Source organism: Acipenser ruthenus, chromosome 4, assembly GCF_902713425.1.
Source record: "Acipenser ruthenus chromosome 4, fAciRut3.2 maternal haplotype, whole genome shotgun sequence".
In the NCBI taxonomy this organism is placed as follows: Eukaryota; Metazoa; Chordata; class Actinopteri; order Acipenseriformes; family Acipenseridae; genus Acipenser; species Acipenser ruthenus.
The window spans coordinates 80,667,502-80,688,607 of record NC_081192.1 but is presented as its reverse complement, the minus strand read 5'-3'; the positions used below and the strand labels follow the sequence as shown (position 1 = coordinate 80,688,607).

The following is a 21,106-nucleotide window of genomic DNA, read 5'->3' as shown; positions in this document are numbered from 1 at the left end:
GGCGAGTACTATTTACCACCACTGCAATTTATTTCAGGTATCTGAACAAGCCAATTAGTCACAAATAAATAACCAAGACTTCCATTCCACTGTCAAACACTGAGGAAGTGCACATGGAATCGCAATCAAGGGAAAAGAAAACAATGAAACCAAAAGAAAGGAAAAAAAAATTCTTAGCCACCCAAGTTGAGCTTTTGCTTGATGAAGTGTTAGAACACCAAACTATTCTTTTCGGCAAAAGGTCTGGAGCAACTGCTAAACTGAAAATATGGACCGAAATAACCGAAAAGATAAATGCAACATCTGCTATAAAAAGGTCGACCAAGGAGGTCCAAAAAAGATTCTGGGACTTAAAACGCAGAACTAAGAAAAAATTTGCTACATCTAATCGACATTCTAGGGGAACAGGCAGAGGACCATCGACTCAAGCCCACTTAACACCTTTGGAGATGAAAATTTGTCCCCTGATCAATGCAGTCAGTGTATCAGGGATAGATGATGGGGCTGATCTAATGGAATCTGAGGAAATGAGAGACGAGATGCCTAACACAGGTGACTATATAAATGTGTGTGTTACACACACAACAAAGTTAATGTTAATGCAGTAATAGTACAAAATGCTTACAGCACAGGAATCTGGGAAGGTCAATCAAGTGTTGATAGAGTGGTAATAAATAATACTGCATGTTCCAAAAATATATTGTGAGAATCATTAGATCATACGGTATGCCTATATAGAGACATTTCTTCATCAGTATAAACAAATGTATGTTATGTATTGATCTGTCCCCAGGGAATGGAAGGGTTTCTCCAGTGAGCGAGGACATGCCGAACCTGACAGATGTTACATGTCAGAACCACCCTCAGTATCTCTCCCAATCAGTTCAATGCGATGCAATGGTGTCCTCGCAGCCTGAGACCACATGTGCTGAAACAGTGCAGTGTGGGGCAGTACAGAGAAGTGCAGCGGTGTCGCCCAATTCATCCCAGTCCTCTGAAAGCCAGGGTGAAGGTCCTCCTTTCCCTGCAACTCGCCGCCACCCCTCCAGAGAGGACCGTCTAAATGATCTTGAAAGAAGAATTAAAAAAATCAGTATGAGAAATGCAAATCATGTACGGGTTGTGTGTGGCATAGCTGAAGAAATGAAACAAATCCGTATATTGGTTGACCGGGGGGTAAGTGCCAATGAGCGTATAATCCAGGAGCTTCACAACAGTAATACATTACTGAATCGTATGGTAATGGCAATGGAGAAAATATCCAACGCACAAACTGTACCAGAGCCCTGCACTGCCCCTGCTGCACCAGAGCCCTGCACTGCCTCGACATCTACCACACTAACTACCATCCAACGCCAGCAGTACCCTTCTACATCCAAACGGGGTCGTCCCCGAGGCAAAGGCAAGGAACTTGCCGTGGCACAGCGGAGGAGCCCCAGGGAAAGGGAAGCCACCAAATGGTTAGAAGAACACTATGTTACATGTTTGTAATACATTTAATCAATATTCTGTAGTGTCATTGAAAACACAAAATAAAAACTATTAAACATGAATGCATGTTTGTTACATATCTGTGTTTTACCCAGGTCATATGGTAATTAAGTGTTAGAATTGAGTCTATATAATATATATATATATATATATATATATATATATATATATATATATATATATATATATATATAAATTAAGGTAAATGATCATACTTGCTACATCGTGAAGAATTCATGGATGACCTGTTCACGTATTTGCCTCTCCTGTGGTCCAGGGCCGTGTAGGATTTCATCATGGTTACTGTCATCTGTGTCCCCTGGTAGCATTTCCTCTCCATGTTCCAAAGCAAACTCCAGACCACGCTGAGTGGCAATATTGTGCAGCATGCAACACACCACAATGATCTTGCATACCTTAGCAGGGTCATAATGTAGCTCACCTGTAGACTTATGTAGACATCTAAATCTATTTTTCAGAATCCCAAAACACCTCTCAATGGTGTTTCGAGTAGAAATGTGAGCACAGTTGTATTTTGTTTCTGGTTCTGTGTCTGGATTTAAAATGGGGGTCATCAGCCATGGTTTTAATGGGTATGAGCTGTCACCTGCAAACATAAATACTTTGAGTAAGATATTAAAACACTTCAAGTGCAATATGTTATTCAGAGGCCACCCTGACAAATACAACTTACCTAAAAGCCAGCCTCCTCTTAGAAGTCCCTGTTCACATTTTCTAAATAAACCACTGTTCTGTAGAATGAATGAATCATGGCATCCGCCGGGGTACTTGGCAACTACATCAGTGATGACACAATGAGCATCACATACAACCTGCACATTTATGGAATGATAGTGCTTTCTGTTTCGGAATGCATTTTCATTAGTCAAATCTGGGCATAATGCAACGTGTGTGCAATCTATGGCACCTAATATGTTAGGGAAGCCTGCCAATTGATAGAAAGCATTTTTGGTATTATTTTGTTCTGCCTCAGATTTGGGGAATTTGATATACTGTGTTGCCCTACGGTATAGTGCATTTGTGACATCAGTCAGCATCTTTGACATTGACGACTGACTGATGCCCGATCTGTCCCCAGCTGTTGTCTGGATAGCTCCCGTCGCATAGAAATGTAGAGCTGCTGTAACCTTTACTGGTACAGGTATTGCGTGACTTCGGGCTGTTGTCGATTCTAACTCGCTGTTCAACATATCACACAACTCTGTTATTGTTCCGGAATCTAATCTATATCTACGCAGAACCTGCATAGGAGTTAGATCTAAATATGTTGGTCGCGGTCTTAATATTCTGGGATGAGGGTAAGGTCGTCTTCTCCTCCCTTCCCTCTCTTGCTGCACTCTGAGACTCAATAATGCTTCAATATCCTCCATTGTTTAATACAGCTGAGGAACTTTGCCAGAGATCGCACCTTAAATAAGACACGGTTGGGGTCTTGTCTTAATTAGCGAGTGTATTTCGGTGTACTTACTGGGCACATCAGTGTTTTGCAACTTGGAAAATATGCCGATATTTGAAAATAGAACCAATTATGAATTTCTGTAATGGCTGAACAGCTGTAATGCGAGTGTATTTTCAAAAAGCGCAAAGCCTAAAATTGCACTGCGCCATTGACTTAACAGAGATGCCAAGGGTTGACTATCCCAGAGTGAGATTTCCAGGTCAGTGAGTGAGACTTTCTAGCTGGTGTGCCATGTCTTTGTTAAAGCAGGGCTTCTCATCTAAGGTCCTTGGGGACAAACAACGGTCCAGGTTTTTAATCCAACCAACACTTAATAGTTCATTTTAAAATGTACACTGCTTAATATTGCATATGAAACACAGTATAATAATATTGCATTCTATTAATATGATACAAATAACTACGACTACTACAAATAATAATAATAATAATAATAATAATAATAATAATAATAATAATTTTTAAACATACTTAATTTATCAGTGAGGGGATTCAAAACTGGTACAAAAGGAATTCGCTGCTGCGACGACACTGCCCTGCTTGTGCGCGGTGTGTTTCCCCTTTGATGGCCCAGGACAGCTCCCGGCGACAGGGAGAAAAATGTCTACTACAGGGACAATGAAGGGCCACTTATTTGTCCAGTGCGCTTTAAATATGGAGATGTACTTCGCAAAACCCGCAAGCTTTCGATCAACTGGTTGTTTTTTGGGAGATAACTCAGGGCCTGTGGTAAGTCTCCTTGGTTACCATAGTACACATGCCGGCTCTTTTCAATGAGGCCCCGGATGTATTGTTGTCTCTTGCAGCGCCTGAGTAAAAATATTTAAAATCACATTACGTATATATATATATATATATATATATATATATATATATATATATATATATATATGAGACACGCGCACACATAAATTATGTCTGCTTATAAGACTTTTCAAAATACATTTTGCCACCCATCTGCTGTCGCAAAGGTGTTTTGCGACCTGTTTTTCCCTTTGCCCATTTTGAAAATCAGGTTGATTATGTCAATGATGCGGTTTTGTGCAGCAGGGGGCGCTGTACTTTCCTGCTGCAGTTTACTGACTTGCGGTGCGTTCTTGAATGTAGTTGTACTGCTGTTTGTTGTGTCATATGGGGTCCTAGTTTTGTAAACAGACAAAGACGTAATTTAAAATTGGGGACGTGTGGTTCATGTAAGATTGTATCCTTTTTTATATTGTAAATATGAATACATTTATCGTCATACTAGATGTGTTGATTTTTACTCCTGGAGTGCTCTGTGGTGTCTTTCGAAAACTCAGAGGAGATGAATTTCTGAATAGACTTTAGCTTCAAAGCTGGATTCTCAAGAGCGTTCACTTTCAAAATGTCTATGGCTCGCTGTGGTGGATGCGGTTATATTCTAAACCTATTTTTATTATTTGTTTCTATATTTGTCATTTTATTGTTTTTTTGAAAAAAAAAAAAAAAAAAAGATATTCCACATATTTTAAGTTCGGGTTTCTACATTTTTAAGCGACTGAAGCGGAGGAGTAGTCAACACGCTTGCCTTGTTCAACACCAATTAGCACTGACCAGTTTTTCTTTAAAAAAAAAAAAAAAAAATTCAGTGGCTCCGCACCAAAAAAAAAAAAAAATTAAACTGAAGAGCAGCAGTAATAATTACAGTAGTATTAGACTTAAGAGTTGAAAACTCGTGTAATATATAAATTAAACATGGGGTTATGTCGGTCTAAGAAAAAGCCATTGAACGGTACAACTGCATAATGATCATAGTATTAAACCGTTTTAGGTCGTTCAAAAACTAAAGAGAACATTCACGCTCTGAAGCACTCCGAAGAGAGATTGAGTTTACAAACGCACCCTTTGTAACTTGGTAACGTGAAAAAAAATGTTGAATTACAGGAGTTGGCCTTTTAAACATTTTATTGTTGGGAATTGTACGTTATTCAACCAATCAGTTACATCTATCTCACTTATTGCAATGTGTTAAGGTTGCATTGTTATATTGTGTGCCTTCTTAGTTAAAAATAATAAATTTAATAAAACAAGCTTCCGGCATTAAATTGTCACATTATGCGTTTTTTGAAAATATGATTTTGTTATATATTATATATATTGTGAGCGGGTGGGTGCACACAGAGAAAACAGACAATAGTTTCCAAAACAAAGCAAGTTTTTATTCCAGCATTCAATAAGGCTTGCTCTTATACTGCAATGTCAGCTGCGTTATCGAGACGTGTCCATAAAGAAAGTAAACAGTTCAAACAAGATTTAAAACAAAACAAAACCACCAAAACAAAAATGCCGATGTAAGCCAACTGGACCAATAACCACATCCAGTTGGTGAATAGGTAATTCCACCTGGGGTTTGGGTTTTTCCTAGCTTGCTTGGCTTCTTCTTTAGGAAACCCTTCTCCTACCCTTACTCTGCAGTCCAGTCCTTTATGAATCCCAGCAGCGGACGGGTCATTCCTCATAGCCCCTGTAGAGAACAGGGAATTGCAGATGCAAAGGACCACAACGTTATCCAACACTGATTCCAGTTATTCTATTCTGGTCTTATTGTAGATAAACCCCAGAGGTTCTCAGGCAGGAAAACAAAACAAACAACCCACCAGACTGGCGGCACATGCTCCCTTTTACCAGCCAGGCATTTGGCTGTTACAGGCTACAGGTGTGGGCCAATTAAGGCCAATGATAGTCTAACAATAGTCAAACCATAATTGCCTACCTAACCACACCTGCAGCCTGTTGGCCCGTTAACTCCTTGATGTTATGGCAGGCATGTATGCTGCCCACAGGTCCATCTGATCATTACTGGCAACCTCTGTGGGCTCATACCAAGCCTGCCATGAACGACTCCTGGTGGTAAACTTGTGAGCTGCCTCACAATATATATATATATATATATATATATATATATATATATATATATATATATATATATATAACATATTATAGATTAAGTCGTGTGTTGTTTTTTTTTTGTTTGTTTTTTTTTAGCAGCAAAGCACAGACAGTGTATTTTTCTTTTTCAAATGATTCCAGTATGCTGCTAAAACAGCAAAAACGGTTTCTGAGATCGGCACCTCTTAACCTCTTGAGCCTCACAAGCCGTTTCAGTCAGAGTTACAGTAGTGTTCCAGTGAGACTGTACAGCAGCCCTGTTGCCCAGAAGACTCCAAGGAGGGTTGTGATTACTGGAATAGGCCTGGTATCTCCCCTTGGAGTTGGCAACTCTTTGCCCTGGAACCGCCTGATAAGCGGGGAAAGTGGAATTATAAATCTGAAGACTGATGATTATAAAAATGTGCCTTGCAAAGTGGCAGCCTGTGTGCCAAGAGGAGATGGAGTAGATGAGTTCAAGGAGGAGATGTTCGTGTCCAAAGCGGATATAAAGGCCATGTCCCCGGCAACAATTATGGCCCTAGCGGCGGCAGAGCTTGCATTGAAAGACTCAGGATGGTACCCCCAGAGTGAGCTTGACAAATTAACCAGTGGCGTAGCAGTGGGCATGGGAATGGTCCCGCTGGAGGATATTGCAGAAACAGTTATAATGTTCAAGACCAAAGGCTACAACAAAGTCAGTCCCTATTTTGTGCCCCGGATACTAGCCAACATGGCTGCAGGCCAGATCAGCATCAAATACAAGCTCAAAGGCCCCAATCATGCCGTGTCGACTGCCTGCACCACAGGGGCACATGCTGTTGGGGATGCATCCAGGTTTATTGCCCATGGCGATGCAGCAGTGATGACTGCGGGAGGGACAAAAGCCTGCATTGGTCCGCTGTCCATTGCTGGCTTTGCCAGAGCCCGTGCACTGAGCACCAGCTGTAACTCAACACCTAAACTTGCATCTCGCCCCTTCCACCCGGAGAGAGATGGGTTTGTGATGGGAGAAGGGGCAGCAGTGTTAATATTAGAACAATACCAGCATGCGGTAGACAGGGGAGCCAGGATCTATGCATAAGTGCTGGGTTATGGACTTTCTGGTGATGCCAGTCACATGACAGCACCAAGCTCTGATGGCGATGGGGCATTTAGGTATGTTTATATTTCATTTATGTTTATATTTCATTTATTTATCCTCCTTCGTTAGCTGTAGTTCCTCCCTGCCATGTATGAACTTGATTTTGTCAGAAAATGTATGTCTCTGTTTCAGCTTATAGTCCACAGCCACTGGTGTTCTATGTGCAGTACAATCAGTCTCTTATATTGTTAATAGCTCTAAGATAATGAAAGTAGGAATACAGTTTGAATAACAAGTATAACCACTCCTTTTTTAACATGGAAACAGTGGTTTGGATTAAGTTAAATTTATTGTTGATACTGGTAGAAAATATTTGGCCAGTTAGTGTACAATGGGTTTTTATTTTAGTATTTCACAAATTGACAATTATTTTATTTACAGGTGCATGTCTGCTGCTATTAAAGATGCTGGCATACACCCTGAAGAGATAACCTACATAAATGCACATGCAACATCCACTCCACTAGGGGATGCTGCTGAGAACCAAGCTATCAAGAGACTTTTCCAAAATAATTCCCACTCTTTGGCTGTTTCCTCCACTAAGGGTGCAACAGGGCAACTTCTGGGAGCCGCAGGGGCTTTAGAGGCTGCCTTCACTGCCCTGGCGTGCTACCATGGTACACTACCCCCTACTCTCAATCTTGACAGGACAGACCCTGGGTTTGACCTGAATTACATTCCGTGCACAGCCCAGGAGTGGAAGACTGCCAGCAGATGGATTGCACTTACCAACTCATTTGGATTTGGGGGCACTAATGCAAACACTCTTTTTCCAGTATGGTCTTGTAGAATTTAAGTGCTTAAGAAACCTTATTTTATATTATACTTTAGTTTTACAGGTATTTATCTTTATGTCATTGATCTAAATGACACAGCTAACAATAACAACCCCAAAAGATAATCCATATTACATTTTACAATTTAGTAAATTCTGGTAAGATAATGTTATTGTCCACATACATTGTTGAGGTTGGATTATAAATACTATTAAATACCATTTTCACATGCACATAGAGTATATTATTGTATTATTCAGAATATTTTAAGACATGTAAAATGCCGTGACTGACAAGTTCCTGTAAATGTGTTGAAAACTAAGCAGGCAATAGATGAACAGCAGATGGTGCTGATTCATAATAAGAAGAGTACTTTTGAAGTATGTAACATTGATATTTAAAGAGTGGAGAAAAACTAGTGTGAATCTATACACAAACCAAAGATTTTGACAAATCTAGGGTATTACTACAGTCCCAATGCCATTCCTCATACATGTGTGAAAAGCATGTTTTGTTATGGTGGTGGTTCTTTCTGTTAAACATAGAAACAAAAAAATACAGTAGTTTGTTAACTATGCATTATCAAGTCCAGTTTAAACTTCATGATCCACTGAAAACAGCAGTGCAACATGTTATTAATTACATATACAGTAATTAACATCACATGCCACGTAACATATATACTGTAGTACTGTATATATGACTTAGCCCCCTTACCTCTGGAGCCATATGTAAGCCATTGTCTTTTTAAACCCCTCTTTACCAAAGTCATACCATGTATGGGGAAATCAAACTGTTGTCGTTGCTGCCAAATGGATCCTGAAACAGACATGTAAAGGACCAAGATAAGATACTGTGGAGATTTGCCTATTCCCCATATGCACTTCATAAAATAATTCCTATAGATCACCAAGCCCTATTACGGTTTTGCATGGGACTAAATGTTAATACATTGCATTGAATGACTACTCATATTTTGCTGGACCTTTGGAGCACCCTTTACAGACAGTACTGGGCCTTTCACATACAAATCTCTTTGTGAACTTACCAGGGTTCATTGGCTAAACAAGATAGTATATTAACCTTTCATGGAAAGCAGTCGCCGGAAGCAGTTTTTCAATTCAGTGAAATGCAGGGGAGAGTCTATGGAAGACAGAAGGTATATGACTGTTTACATTTTGATTTCCTCTGTCCAAATCCTCATATCATGCAGAAGCTGTTTCATACTTGCAAGAGGAAAAAAGCCTTCTAGTAAACAGAAAGCAGCCTAAAGCACTTCACTTACTTGACATAAATCAATAGGTGGAAGATATAATATCTATAAAATTATAAAATGCTTCTTTAAACTGCTGTGATGCACTGACTCAACAGTGTATTTAAAAAGATTTAGAACAGGAAACTTAATGGAGATGACTGACAGGTGAGCCCAAAAACCACAATAAACGTCTTGTTTCCAGTGAAGCAGTGCAATTGTCTCTTTGATCCTTAGTAAGAAAGTCAAGGTTTTGTACAGGTTTCATCTGATTTGAGATCTTGCAAGATACTTAAAGCCCACAGCAAAATAAATCATTGAAAAAGAATTACACATCACTTCACTCTCTTATCTCAAGGCCTAAACGCCATATCAAGAGGCCATTTTCAGAATATGGCTATCTTCCCTTATATATATATATATATATATATATATATATATATATATATATATATATATATATATATATATATATATATATATATATATATTTGAAGTGCAAAAGGGCCTGCAATCATTCATGCAATAAGTTAATCCAATATTTCCCTGACTATATAATACATTCATAGACATGTATATATTTTTTGTAAGTCAATAAAACATATTTATTTGATCTTACTTCAAAGTGTAGTTTGACTGCTCATCAGAAATAGATACAAATTATTTTGAAAGATTGTGTAATCATGGTACAGGACTGCTTGGATTTTACTCGGTGCATCATTGTCTCTTTATTTTTTGTTTCATCAAGGCTTCCAAGGTTCAAATCAACTGCAATAGGGCTTTTTTCAGCTCTATTAGGTCCAGATAACAGGCTCCTGCCATTCACATGTTTCTTAGACAGTCCTGAAAAAATATTAAAAAAAATTGGAAAGCTGTTATTCTGCCAGAGCAGCTATCCAAGGGGAAATAAATCCATATTTCAAAAGTGTTATTCTACATATAATGGAAAGCAGGAGTGTGTGAAAAAAAAATCATTCACCATTGAGTTATATCATGCCTTTATAAACCATAACCTGGAGGTGAGGAGGGTCTGTAAATCTGCTGGAACTGAACCTCCACTGGGGGTTCTGACATGAGACAAGCCTATATCTATCCATTTGAAACATTAGGATGGCCTCCATTGTTCTGCTGTGTGATCATTCAGGGTTAAACTAATCAATTTCCACTCAGATTTAGTCCTCTGCTTTGCTCAATATCCCTTGTTAGTCTTAACTTGGCAATACACTTTCAGGTATACTGTATAATACTTCTCAAGCAAGCCAAGGTTCATTAGATCCCGTCTTATGACAACAACAGTTTGGACGTCTTTTGCGGCTACAATGGGCGAACTGAGTGTAGTTTGAGTGTATTTGTTTATACTGTAAATAATTCAATTTTTATTGTATCAGGACTGGATTTCTTGGTCCTTTATTTTTATTATTGGTTCATTACAAAACAGGAAAGAAAATGTATTTATTTCTTTACATTTATTTAAAACAAAAAGTACAATATCCAGAACTTAGTTTTGTATACAGTGTTTCCCCATTATTTTACAGTCCAATCATAATATTAAAAATTCTATTATTTCACGTTTACTCCATGGTGACAGTAAATTTTACATGTTCTTAACTGTCTACACTCCTAATTCCTTGTTTTCAATATTTCATGAATTTTGATACGTCAAATAACAAGGGAATGCTGTATTTTGAAAGATTGAATTGTGTCAAAACAATCACAGTAAAGCTAAGAAAACCATTGCATAAACGTCTGGTTTCAGAGACTCTGATTAGCACAAATCTTGGACAACTTAATATTATGTTAAGTTGTCCAAGATTTGTCTATACAAAAAGCAACATGTCTTATGATATCTTCTAGTCTATCTAGTTTAATTAGAGTTATTCACCATAACATTATCATTGTAGCTTGGCTGTGGTTCCGAGAGGCACGATGACAACCCCGCCTTCACATCCCCCCATGTCAATTCATGTCATTTACTCTGCCCCTTAATGCAAATTATACCTGTTTCATATTACCTCCCTATCTCCACTATCTCTGTGTGGCAATTCTCTCTCCCTGTGGGGTGTACAGGAATTACTTTCCCAATCTCCAGCCAGTCAAACTGAATTTCGAGAAGGGGATAGACCAAGTCTCCTAGTGAGAGAGAATCTGGGCCAATGTGTCTGTGCTTTGTCTGTGCTTGATGGTGTCTAATAAAAAAAATTAAAAAAAACTTATACTCATTGCTTTGTCCCTGTGCCACACTGAACTATTTTTCAAAGGAAAACACAAAAAATTAAGGTTCAGTGCAGTGGCACTGGCACTTTGTGGTTGATTTGATCAATCTCTATATATGCCACAGGTGGATTTGTTATAGCATTTTAAAACACTGGGGATTTCATCAACCACTTATTGGTGGTTTCCTGGGATTACCCCTAAAAACTGCTGTTTCATGCAATACAGGGGAATTCCCCAGTGTTGTAAGATCCACATGAAGCTTATCCCGGCAGGATGATTAAAATAACCTATTAGTTGTAAACTACCAGAAATCAGGAGCAGCTCTCCTGCTCGATTGACAGATTGTCCTTAATCATAGACATGCGTAACATAGGTTTAGATCAACAAATTAACTGCATAGCTGTAGAAGCCAGCACTATCTAGTGAACAGGTACAGTACTGTGTGCATGTATAGAGGAAGGCTGATTCACTTAAACAGCCACTTTGCTGATCTAGGCTATGTTACTAATGTCTACTTTGTGTAAAGTCCCTAGCAGTTTATGCTTAAATTGTAATATAATGTGCCATTCACAAGAGAAAGAGGTCATAATGTTGTGTTCCAGTATCAGATCGTTACTTGCAAAGCCATAAATTGGACACTAATGGCAAGCCAATTTCTTTTGAAACATTTAGATTTTGCTGTCTCCACTGAATGTCACAGCACCGATAAGTACTATTTAGCACACACTATTTCTTTATTTCCTGGCGACCTTACCTTTTACAACCATTAAATAGTTGGCTTTTCCATTGATCCCCACTACAGTCTTCTCAGATACTGACCCATACAAGTGCTTCTTGCATTGTACCTCAATCAAGACAATGAAAGAGCAGTACTTTTGATTTTATCTGCACCTTTTAATACATTTTTCATTCAGGCTTTTCAATTAGGGTACACTGAGGCTGAATTATTTTCACCATGGAAACAGTTCAGCCGGTTTCCTCTTTAATATTCAATCCCCCCTCAGGGGAGTTCAGTGTCTGTGAACCACATACATTTAGAGCCTCATTTCCCAGTACTGACAGTCTCGGATTCTGATTGTCATGAAGGTGTTGGCTCTGATACAGTAACAGGATCTAATCCATGCTTCAGACCTACCACCAAGGAACGATGAGCTTTTGACACAACATTAGTGCAATTTGCAGTAATATCTCATCAGAACATTTGAGTTTAAAATTAATTTGCACAAGCAGTTATAGAGCTTGTAACCTCCATGTAGACAGTGGTATCTAGAGGCTGTCATGAAGTGTCTATAGAAACTTTTGGTTTGGATGTGAAGGGATATTTTTAAAATGACCAAACAAAAAATACTAACCTCAAGTAAGGAAGCAATATTAGCTTAAACATGAACTTGAAATTCCTCTCTAAATTACCTTCCTGTTGACGTCTACAGAAATAGTGAATTCTCCATGTGGATTGGCAAGCTACTTTGCTGCCCTTTCAAATGTCTTCCCGCATTATCATAGTCTGAATGTCACTGAAAGGTTACTCTCCAGTTTATGGCTGAGCTCATCTTCAGCCTTTTGACTGCTGTGCATTCGCTTTGTTTTAATGAAAGTTTCCATTTTCAGTCATGTGACCCAATAAAGCAGGGCTACTCAACCCTGGTCCTGTAGGGCAGCTGTCCCTCCTGGTTTTTCTTCCAATTGTACTCTAAATTCTAAGTACTTATTAGAAGCTTAGTTGGTCCAGGCTTCATAGTGTGCAAACATCCACTTTGCAATGCTTACAAGAGCCTGTTGTTAACTGAAGTGTATAAACATGATATTCCCTCTATCGGTTTTGACAATTTACACACATATGACTTAGGATGCACAATTAAAATCAGTGTCCCTAAGATTTTAAATGCATTTTCTTATGCTTTTTAAGCTTCTGTACCAATAATACAGAATTGTGCAATTCAATTTAATTTCTAAAAACACTTGTCTTCACTTCAAAAAGCCTGTGAAAATGAACCTGAAAAAGACAGCTTTACCATCTGGTAAGGCCCACCTCATGTCGTTAAATGTCCAGAGCCAAAGGCTCATTCAGGCTTCATTATCCCAACAGGCTTCATTATCCCAACAGGCTTCATTATCCCAACGCTTTGTGGGTATTTCCAATTAAGCAATATAACCTGAAGAAGATGGCTTTACCATCTGGTAAGGCCCACCTCCCATCATTAAATGGCCCTCGACAAAGATGGGAAAGCCCTTTATGCGGGTTTTATTGCTATTAGTTTTTTTTTCAGAATTCCATCTCTTGTCTGGTAGCATTCACTCAGGCTTCATTATACCATTGGGGGACGCTTCGTGGGTATTTCCAATTGCCAAATAATACCTCAATACTAAAAAAAAGCTTCTACTTAAATGGAGCTGTTCTTCAGTTCAGGTACCTTGTACAGAAAAGAGAACATGGTTTGTGAACTGTTTGTAAAACATGTAAAAGAATAAAAGTACAGGTAACATTTAAATTGTTTTTTATTAGCATGTTGTTTGTTCAGTAACTTTTCACAGTGTGTGTTCATAAAGTTTATTCAAAGCCTCCTTCCTGGCTTTGTTAGAGAAGAGAGCACCATGCCTGTGTTGTTACTTTGATCTGCTGAAATAAAGTTGCTGAAAGTGAACATCCAGTTGTTTAATTTCTTCAACTCGTCATTCAAACCAGAGATTAGTTGCTATTGTAGTTACTGTAATTATCTTGTTTTACTTTATTTGCAATATTAAATTTAAATAGACAGATAGGACAGCAAGGAGGTATAATTAGTTCAGTGTGCGTGTACAACAATGGAGATTTCCTTTCATCAAGCAGAAAACATGTCAAATACACAAATACTGTATTTACTTATTGTCTGGTGGATTGATTTGAAATATTGATTAAACATAGTTTGAAAGATAACATTCAAGATCCTTTACCAGAGATTAAAGCCCTTGTATTGACCAATCAGATTAAAGGAAATCTCCGACCCATCTAATGCTTATCCTTGCTCCCTAATGAGGTGGATGACAACAGTTTATTATTCACTGTGAAATGAATACTGCCCAGCACAGACAGGTAAGCAAGAGGTAACAAAATTGTCTAGAAAGCCTTAATTGAAATAAGATTATATATATATATATATATATATATATATATATATATATATATATATATATATATATATATGTTTATAAATAAACACACTGCAGTACAATGCTTTTCTGCATGGCTACATTACAGTCTCTATTCATGCACAAATTTGAACTAAGCAGCTGACAAATACACTTACAAGAATGCAGCATATTTCCTATGGTTTTAATATGGATTTATTAATGGATTTCAAATCATACCAAAGTGACATGTTTTCTAGAACCAGGGAAGAATGGGCAGTCAATTTAAAAAGCAATAATACAATGCACACATGGAAGTAAATTGTTAACATCGTTTGAAATGTTATTTGAAATGCCCAGCTTTCGAGATGAAGCAGTAATATGCTCCACCAGCTTTAAAAAAATGCAGCTTTCCCTAGTGTTTGTTAAATAAATGCAAGAAAGCCTTCTGTTGGCACTGCTGTTGAAATATAATATGAAGTGGGCTAGGAACAAGGTCCCTCTTTCCAGATCATGATTACAAATACATGGCCTTCTATCAGTGGCTATCTATCAGTTGAGGTGTAATACACTTTTCCCTTGGTGATGTAGATATCAAGATATACCTAGCTAAGGATCCTTAAGAAGGTTTTCCCTGTAGTTTCCTGTTGTTAAATTGTGGCAGGATTTTCATAATGTTAAAGATGCACAAACATCCCATACCCACTCTTTAATATATATATATATATATATATATATATATATATATATATATATATGTATATATATATATATATATATATATATATATATATATATATATATTTTAAGAGGAATGATATTGTGAGTGATGGCATTTCTATATAGATTTTACATTGTTTAATTTAGGGTTATCAAAATCAGCTGAGTTAGTACTCCAGTGAGAATGAGGTTTTTGTTTGTTTATTTGTTTGTTTTTGTGTAAACAACAAACGTGCGCAAAAGCGTTAAAATATACCTTACAGACTCAGAGAGTTTATTGGCGCACCCACACAAAACGGTGATAAAGTCCAGGGCCATCCTGACACAAAGGGGCTTTACCATGATATACATATATTGTTTTTTTGTAAATGTTAAAAAAACACCCCTTCAATTTAGGAATTCATTGACCACTACTGGTCAGGTGCCCCATTAATCCAGTTAGAATCTACCCAGGACAGTTTGACTCCAGCATCCGTTGCTTTGGTTTGTCGAGTGAAAACGGCAGGAGCTAAGGGCACTCGTTGATCTTCAATGACCTGACTGGTTGGAGCATTGATCATTTTAAATTGGATTGGAAAATGGAGGATACAATAACTAAATACTCTATATTAACCCGGCTTCTGTTCCTCCTATACTCTGATGAAAAAAAAAGATCTTAAGTAGTCATGCAAAAGAAACTATCAAACTATGACTAATTGTGTGACTTCAAGGAAAATAGAATAAAAGGGCAAAGTAAAAAAAAAAAGTTTAGCCCTGAGAACATGATTCAGGCATGGCCTGAGGCAGATGTGAATATTTATCTGCAATCTGCTTCCAGTAGCATTTACAGCATCCCGCTTCTTGAAGGGTTTTCTTGGTTTGATCGGTGCAATTCAGTAGTTATGTGCTTGTGACAGAGACAAAATGATTCTTGGTGATAAATCTCTCTCCCGACCTGTGAGCGTGTTGTGTAAAAGGAACAGAGTGCCCTGGACTGGATGGCCAGACAATTCATTCCCAGGATTAGAAGGAAGTCGGTCATCTAGAAAGGGAGTGGAGCTGCGATACACTAAATTATCAACCCCGGAAGGGAAATGTCGTGGCAGCTGTGGATTGGAGGAGCGGTTGCACTAGTTAACCAAGGGGTCATGATTGACGGTACAAAAGGGGGCGTAGCGAAGTGATCTGTTCCTTTGTATGGTTATGCTGAACTGTGTTGTTATCGTGAGTGTTTTGTTTGTTTTTGTCGTGTCTAAATACTGTTTGTTGTTATTAGATGGCTGAACACGATCCGGAGCTGTCTCCAAAGGCCAGCACTTACCTGGACATCACTGCACATTGTTTCACAAATAATTGTATTTACACCACAAGCACTTTAGCACTCATTGTGTTTTGTGTTATGTGTGGGTGTTTAGGAACGGGACTATTATGATTACGGGACCAACCCGGGGATTAACAACAGAGCAACACACGCCGCTGTATTGCCTGTTCTCATTGTTATTGTTTACTGCTGTTTTTTCATCAGACTTTGGATTTACAAATAAAACATCATTGCACCTGGATTATCATTGTCTGTCTGTTCATTAATCACTGCTGCATTCCTGCACCTGCACACTGTTAACCACTTTGCCACAGTACTCTACGTATAATTCTAAAATACTACTGCCCAAGAGTGATGTACTGAAACCCTTAATAATATCACAGAACAAATTGGAAATTAATCCCTGATAGACCAGGTTTTAAGGAAGTAGTATTGAGATCCACCACTGTTTATATTATTGAAAATAGCTAGAGACACTTTAGATTAATTCATCCTTATCATGCTTCTAACTATGTCCCCCAAGTCTTGTTTAAAGGAACAGAAAGGTTGGTATGTGTGTGTGCATGGGTCCAGATTCCTCGGCCCAGTGGTACCTATTTTTACTAACTGTTTACCAGGTATGCACTGTATACTAAGTAGATTCTAGGTTTGGCATTCCCTGCTCCACATTTGGCCACAAAGAGAACACATCACACATCCACTGTGAACTTAACTGATTTAAAATAGGGGTGGGGGAGCAGGGAAAACTAATGCATTTTTAAGAATATGTTTAGTTCCGGACCACGACCTTAAAAACACACTTGAAAGACAGCATAATCTCTTCATTACTTTTAAAATCCAATGTGAACAGGACCGGGACCAGGTCAGTCAGAACCCAAAACAAAATACAACTCAGAATAAAGTTGTTTTTTTTTTAAATGGTGTGGTTTTTATTTACAAATGCACAAAAAAATAAAAAATCTTCTCAGCAAATAGGACATGGTGCAGTCATCACCTGGGTTTTTTTTTTTTCCCTGTTTCAAAGGGGCCCGGAAGATAAAATCAGAAATTACTGGTGCTGCAAAGCATGTTCCTTTCCTTTCCTTTCCCTCCCCTCCCCTCTCCCCAGGTCCTCTGGCAGCTATGGCCCACCCCACTGTTTCCCCAAGCACACCTAACTTCCAAGCCATCACAGTTCCCTTATATGCTTCCAATCTCTGCCTCCACAATCAGCGATGCACCACTAGCTGAGGCTCATCACCTTAATTCTTGTATTAGAGAAGGGAAGGTTGGAAGCATCTATGTGGCTAACTGGTCTGTTCCATCTTGGTAGGGTAAGGAAGTTAAAGACTTTAGCGCCTCTTCCTGTCAGGATGTCAAACTTCACAACTAAATGTCCTTCGCCCGGTCACAGCCAATTATAAAGCATGCTGTGTTTTACTGCTGCCAAAAAATATTTGGAGCATACAATTATCCAGGAATGTTATTGTCTGCTAAGCCGAACATTTAAGAGTGAATTGTGATTTGATAGGCACTAAACAAGGTGACCTACATGTCCTAGCAAACATCTAAAAACATGAATCAATTATTTCACATTCCCTTTCCTATCTCTAATAGTGCAGTGGATCCTAGAGAATTATGAAAGGACCTTATGTGAATATCTTATAGAAGAAAATGTAATTAAAAACAACCTTACAGAAACAACTGTATGTATTACCCGAAAGAAACCTTAATCTTAATAGCAATTACATAGATAGGAGGTAAGTACTGGGCTGTCCTGATATGCACTGCTGATATACAGTATTGATATACAGTATGGTACCATTTCCCCTTCAGTAGAAAACCACTATTTTGTCATTGAAGGTTATTTTTAAAGAACCATATTTGTATAGTTGTGTCACATTTCAAATGTCCACCTTTTCCAAAACTGCCTTTCTTCTTTAAAACAAGAAGGCCAGTTCTTTACATAATAAAGAAAATAGCAAACAGAAGCATCAACATCCCAGTCAATAAATCAATGTGAACACTTTCACCCGAAAAAAGAAGAAAGCTTTAAGATGCTGCAGATTTGAAATGATGGGCTCAGTTTACTTTGGGATTCTCAGGGAATGATGTTTTGTTTTTTTTAGTGTTTTTACACACAACTGTGATTTATAAAGTTTCTCGGAACACCTCTCAAGCTTAAAACTGTCCGCAGTCTGCAATAAATTCCAAAAGAGCTGTAAACACTAAATGCACTTGTCAGGACTGCCAGGAAATAAAAGACCATTTCTCATCCCGCACTTACATCCAGTTTAGTCCTTTTAGAGGTTGATGTTTGCAACCCTGCAGGCTGTGCAGAAAGGAACCTCTGTATACAAAACACAGAAAACTATCAGTGGACTTTTGCATTGTATTTTCCAATATCAAACATTAGCTCTAATTGCGAGTGCATTTGCCACATGGGAACACTAACCTTTTTATTTTGTTTCCAACCTAGTAAAACCATGACCTCCAAATGTAAAGACATCACTGATAGAAACAAATGTAATTGAAAACCTTCATAAAGTGCCTCTATATCACTCTATGATGAGTTTTTGAAATACATTCTAAATTTACAACCAGTTTAACACATTTCTCATGATACTCCCAGCAAAAGCAATAAACACAACTGGGGTTTCCAGTTTCTGTTTCAGCATGCAATTTAATTCCAGGCTTATTACACAAGGTCATTCATTTCAACGGATAGATCTGTTACCCATTCATATTATTAGCCAACACATTTATCATGTTTATATAATGTTCATCGAATCCTTAAACCAGAGTTTGACACAGGTGCTGCTATAAATTATATATTATGTTCTATTCTAATTTGAAAAATATCTTCAATGAGTATTTTGTTACCTCAGCATGTTTTGGGATATAGTGAAACAGACATGCTTAGTTTGCAGATGCAAGTAAAGTCGAATTTTCTGCTTGATTGATCAAAGAGGGGCCTTAGAGAATTCACGCAGATGTCCTCAATTCATACTAGCATAAATACCTTTCATAAAAAGATATGCTGTCACATATGTTTGAAAGCACATTATTATTTCATAATTTAGTTCGCTCAGGGGTGAAATTCTCAACAAACAAGTGCAGGTACTCATATGCATAGCCGGGTGTAAACATTTTAAAAATGGAGACAATCTGAGTGCCAATGAATAAATACTTTTAAAATGTATACATAATCGGTACATGATACATTTATAAATACAAAATAAGCCTTAAAAAATAACATCAATTATAACCAATTCACCATTATTATTTATTTCTTAGCAGACGCCCTTATCCAGGGCGACTTACAACTGTTACAAGATATCACATTATTTTTACATACAATTCCCCATTTATACAGTTGGGGTTTTTTACTGGAGCAATCTAGGTACAGTACCTTGCACAAGGGTACAACAGCAGTGTCCCCCACCTGGGATTGAACCCACAACCCTCCGGTCAAGAGTCCAGAGCGCTGACCGCTACTCCACACTGCTGACCATAAACAAGGAAGCTGAAAATACTGAAAGCATTGTATCCTCTGCATGTAGCACACAGTCATCTACAAGTTAAACCGTAAATGACACACATTAAGAAATATTACACTATGCGGTAACTGCTGTAGAGAGGGAGTTTTGTTTCAAGATATCCTAAAAAAGGGATGATGTTATAAAAAATGGTATAAAAAAAACAACTGTGCAAAAAACCCGCATTTCACATGTACATGTTAATGAGCGTGTTTATCCTTGTGACATCACTATAAATATTGCAAGGGAGCAGGTCAGTTGTTACTGTAGATTCCAAGACAGCAGAAAGCAGTGGCTGATGGGCGGTTTTATGGTTAGTGGTGGTGTAGTTCACCTTAATGATAATTATTGTTTTTTGCTGTGTCTGGCCTGTCATGTTGTTTATCTCTTGTGGGTTTACAGTTCTGTATAAAACCACTTACCATGAACTGCGTTATGCCCTTGTAATAGTATTACAGCAGCTGTTTGAGAATTCCCTTGCTGTAAAAACTACACTAAAGTTAAACACGAAGAGCAAGTGAGCCGCTTACTAAATGTCTGTTCTGAATTCCCTTGCTTTTGATCCCAGCTATGTCCAAAGAAAACGCATGTCCGCCCTCCACTCAAAATCGCTGGAGTGAGGAGGAAACTTAATAAGTATAGTTAATGACTTGGATGTGTTAAGCCAGCTCGATCGCCCTAAACAGCGTAACAAGCATGTGTACCAACAAGTGGTTGATGCCCTCTCAGAAAGAGAAATAGTGCGCACGGACCCACAGCTAGGGACACATTTTAAAAATTGAAACAGTCCTACCTGCAGGAACTAGCAAGGAGGTGCCGTTCGGGAGAAGCAGGACGGTCTCGCAGAGCAATTCTTTTTGCTTCAGTTACATCTGGCATAGTTTATGTACGTGTTACAGTGCCTCTGAACAAGGTAGTTGAACTGTGGTTTTATGCACCCCAAACACATTGCCAACTACCCTGTACTCAGCTGAGTATGCCAGCCTATACAGAGCAATCACTCTGTATAGGCTGGCACAGGAGGCCGTATGTAATTCCTTTTTGGCTGCATATCTTCCTTTACCAGTTCCATTATAATGCTGAATGTCGCCCTGGTGACGCTAAATGTCACTAGCAATTGGCATAAGATAACAAGACATAAAGATTTGCTGGTAGAGGACGTTTGGAGGTTCAAGCTCCCGTAACAAAAGGAAAACATCCACTCTTCCCAATCCAGG

The 21,106-nt window shown here is 38.3% G+C and overlaps 2 protein-coding genes and 1 pseudogene across 2 annotated transcripts; 2 read left to right on the top strand and 1 right to left on the bottom strand.

Annotated features, from left to right (window-relative positions):
• Positions 1-113: 113 nt before the first annotated feature.
• Positions 114-1,553, top strand: LOC117400342 (uncharacterized). The gene is made up of 2 exons (XM_034000171.3): positions 114-552; positions 794-1,553. The coding sequence occupies exons 1-2, from the start codon at positions 114-116 to the stop codon at positions 1,489-1,491; spliced, it is 1,137 nt and encodes a 378-aa protein (XP_033856062.1). The 3' UTR covers positions 1,492-1,553.
• Positions 929-3,372, bottom strand: LOC131736950 (putative nuclease HARBI1). Its single transcript, XM_059022922.1, has 3 exons — positions 2,186-3,372; positions 1,707-2,098; positions 929-1,068 (listed from the first exon to the last, which is right to left on the bottom strand). The coding sequence occupies exons 1-2, from the start codon at positions 2,880-2,882 to the stop codon at positions 1,710-1,712; spliced, it is 1,086 nt and encodes a 361-aa protein (XP_058878905.1). The 5' UTR covers positions 2,883-3,372; the 3' UTR covers positions 929-1,068; positions 1,707-1,709.
• A 2,551-nt stretch (positions 3,373-5,923) lies between these two features.
• Positions 5,924-9,241, top strand: LOC117399791 (3-oxoacyl-[acyl-carrier-protein] synthase, mitochondrial-like; annotated as a pseudogene).
• Positions 9,242-21,106: the final 11,865 nt, after the last annotated feature.

Coding starts and splice junctions, on each gene's coding strand:
- LOC117400342 (XM_034000171.3), top strand. CDS start 114: ATGGAATCGCAATCAAGGGAAAAGAAAACAATGAAACCAAAAGAAAGG. Junction 553..793: donor AGACGAGATGCCTAACACAG/GTGACTATATAA, acceptor ATCTGTCCCCAG/GGAATGGAAGGGTTTCTCCA.
- LOC131736950 (XM_059022922.1), bottom strand. CDS start 2,882: ATGGAGGATATTGAAGCATTATTGAGTCTCAGAGTGCAGCAAGAGAGG. Junction 2,099..2,185: donor AAGAGGAGGCTGGCTTTTAG/GTAAGTTGTATT, acceptor TTATGTTTGCAG/GTGACAGCTCATACCCATTA.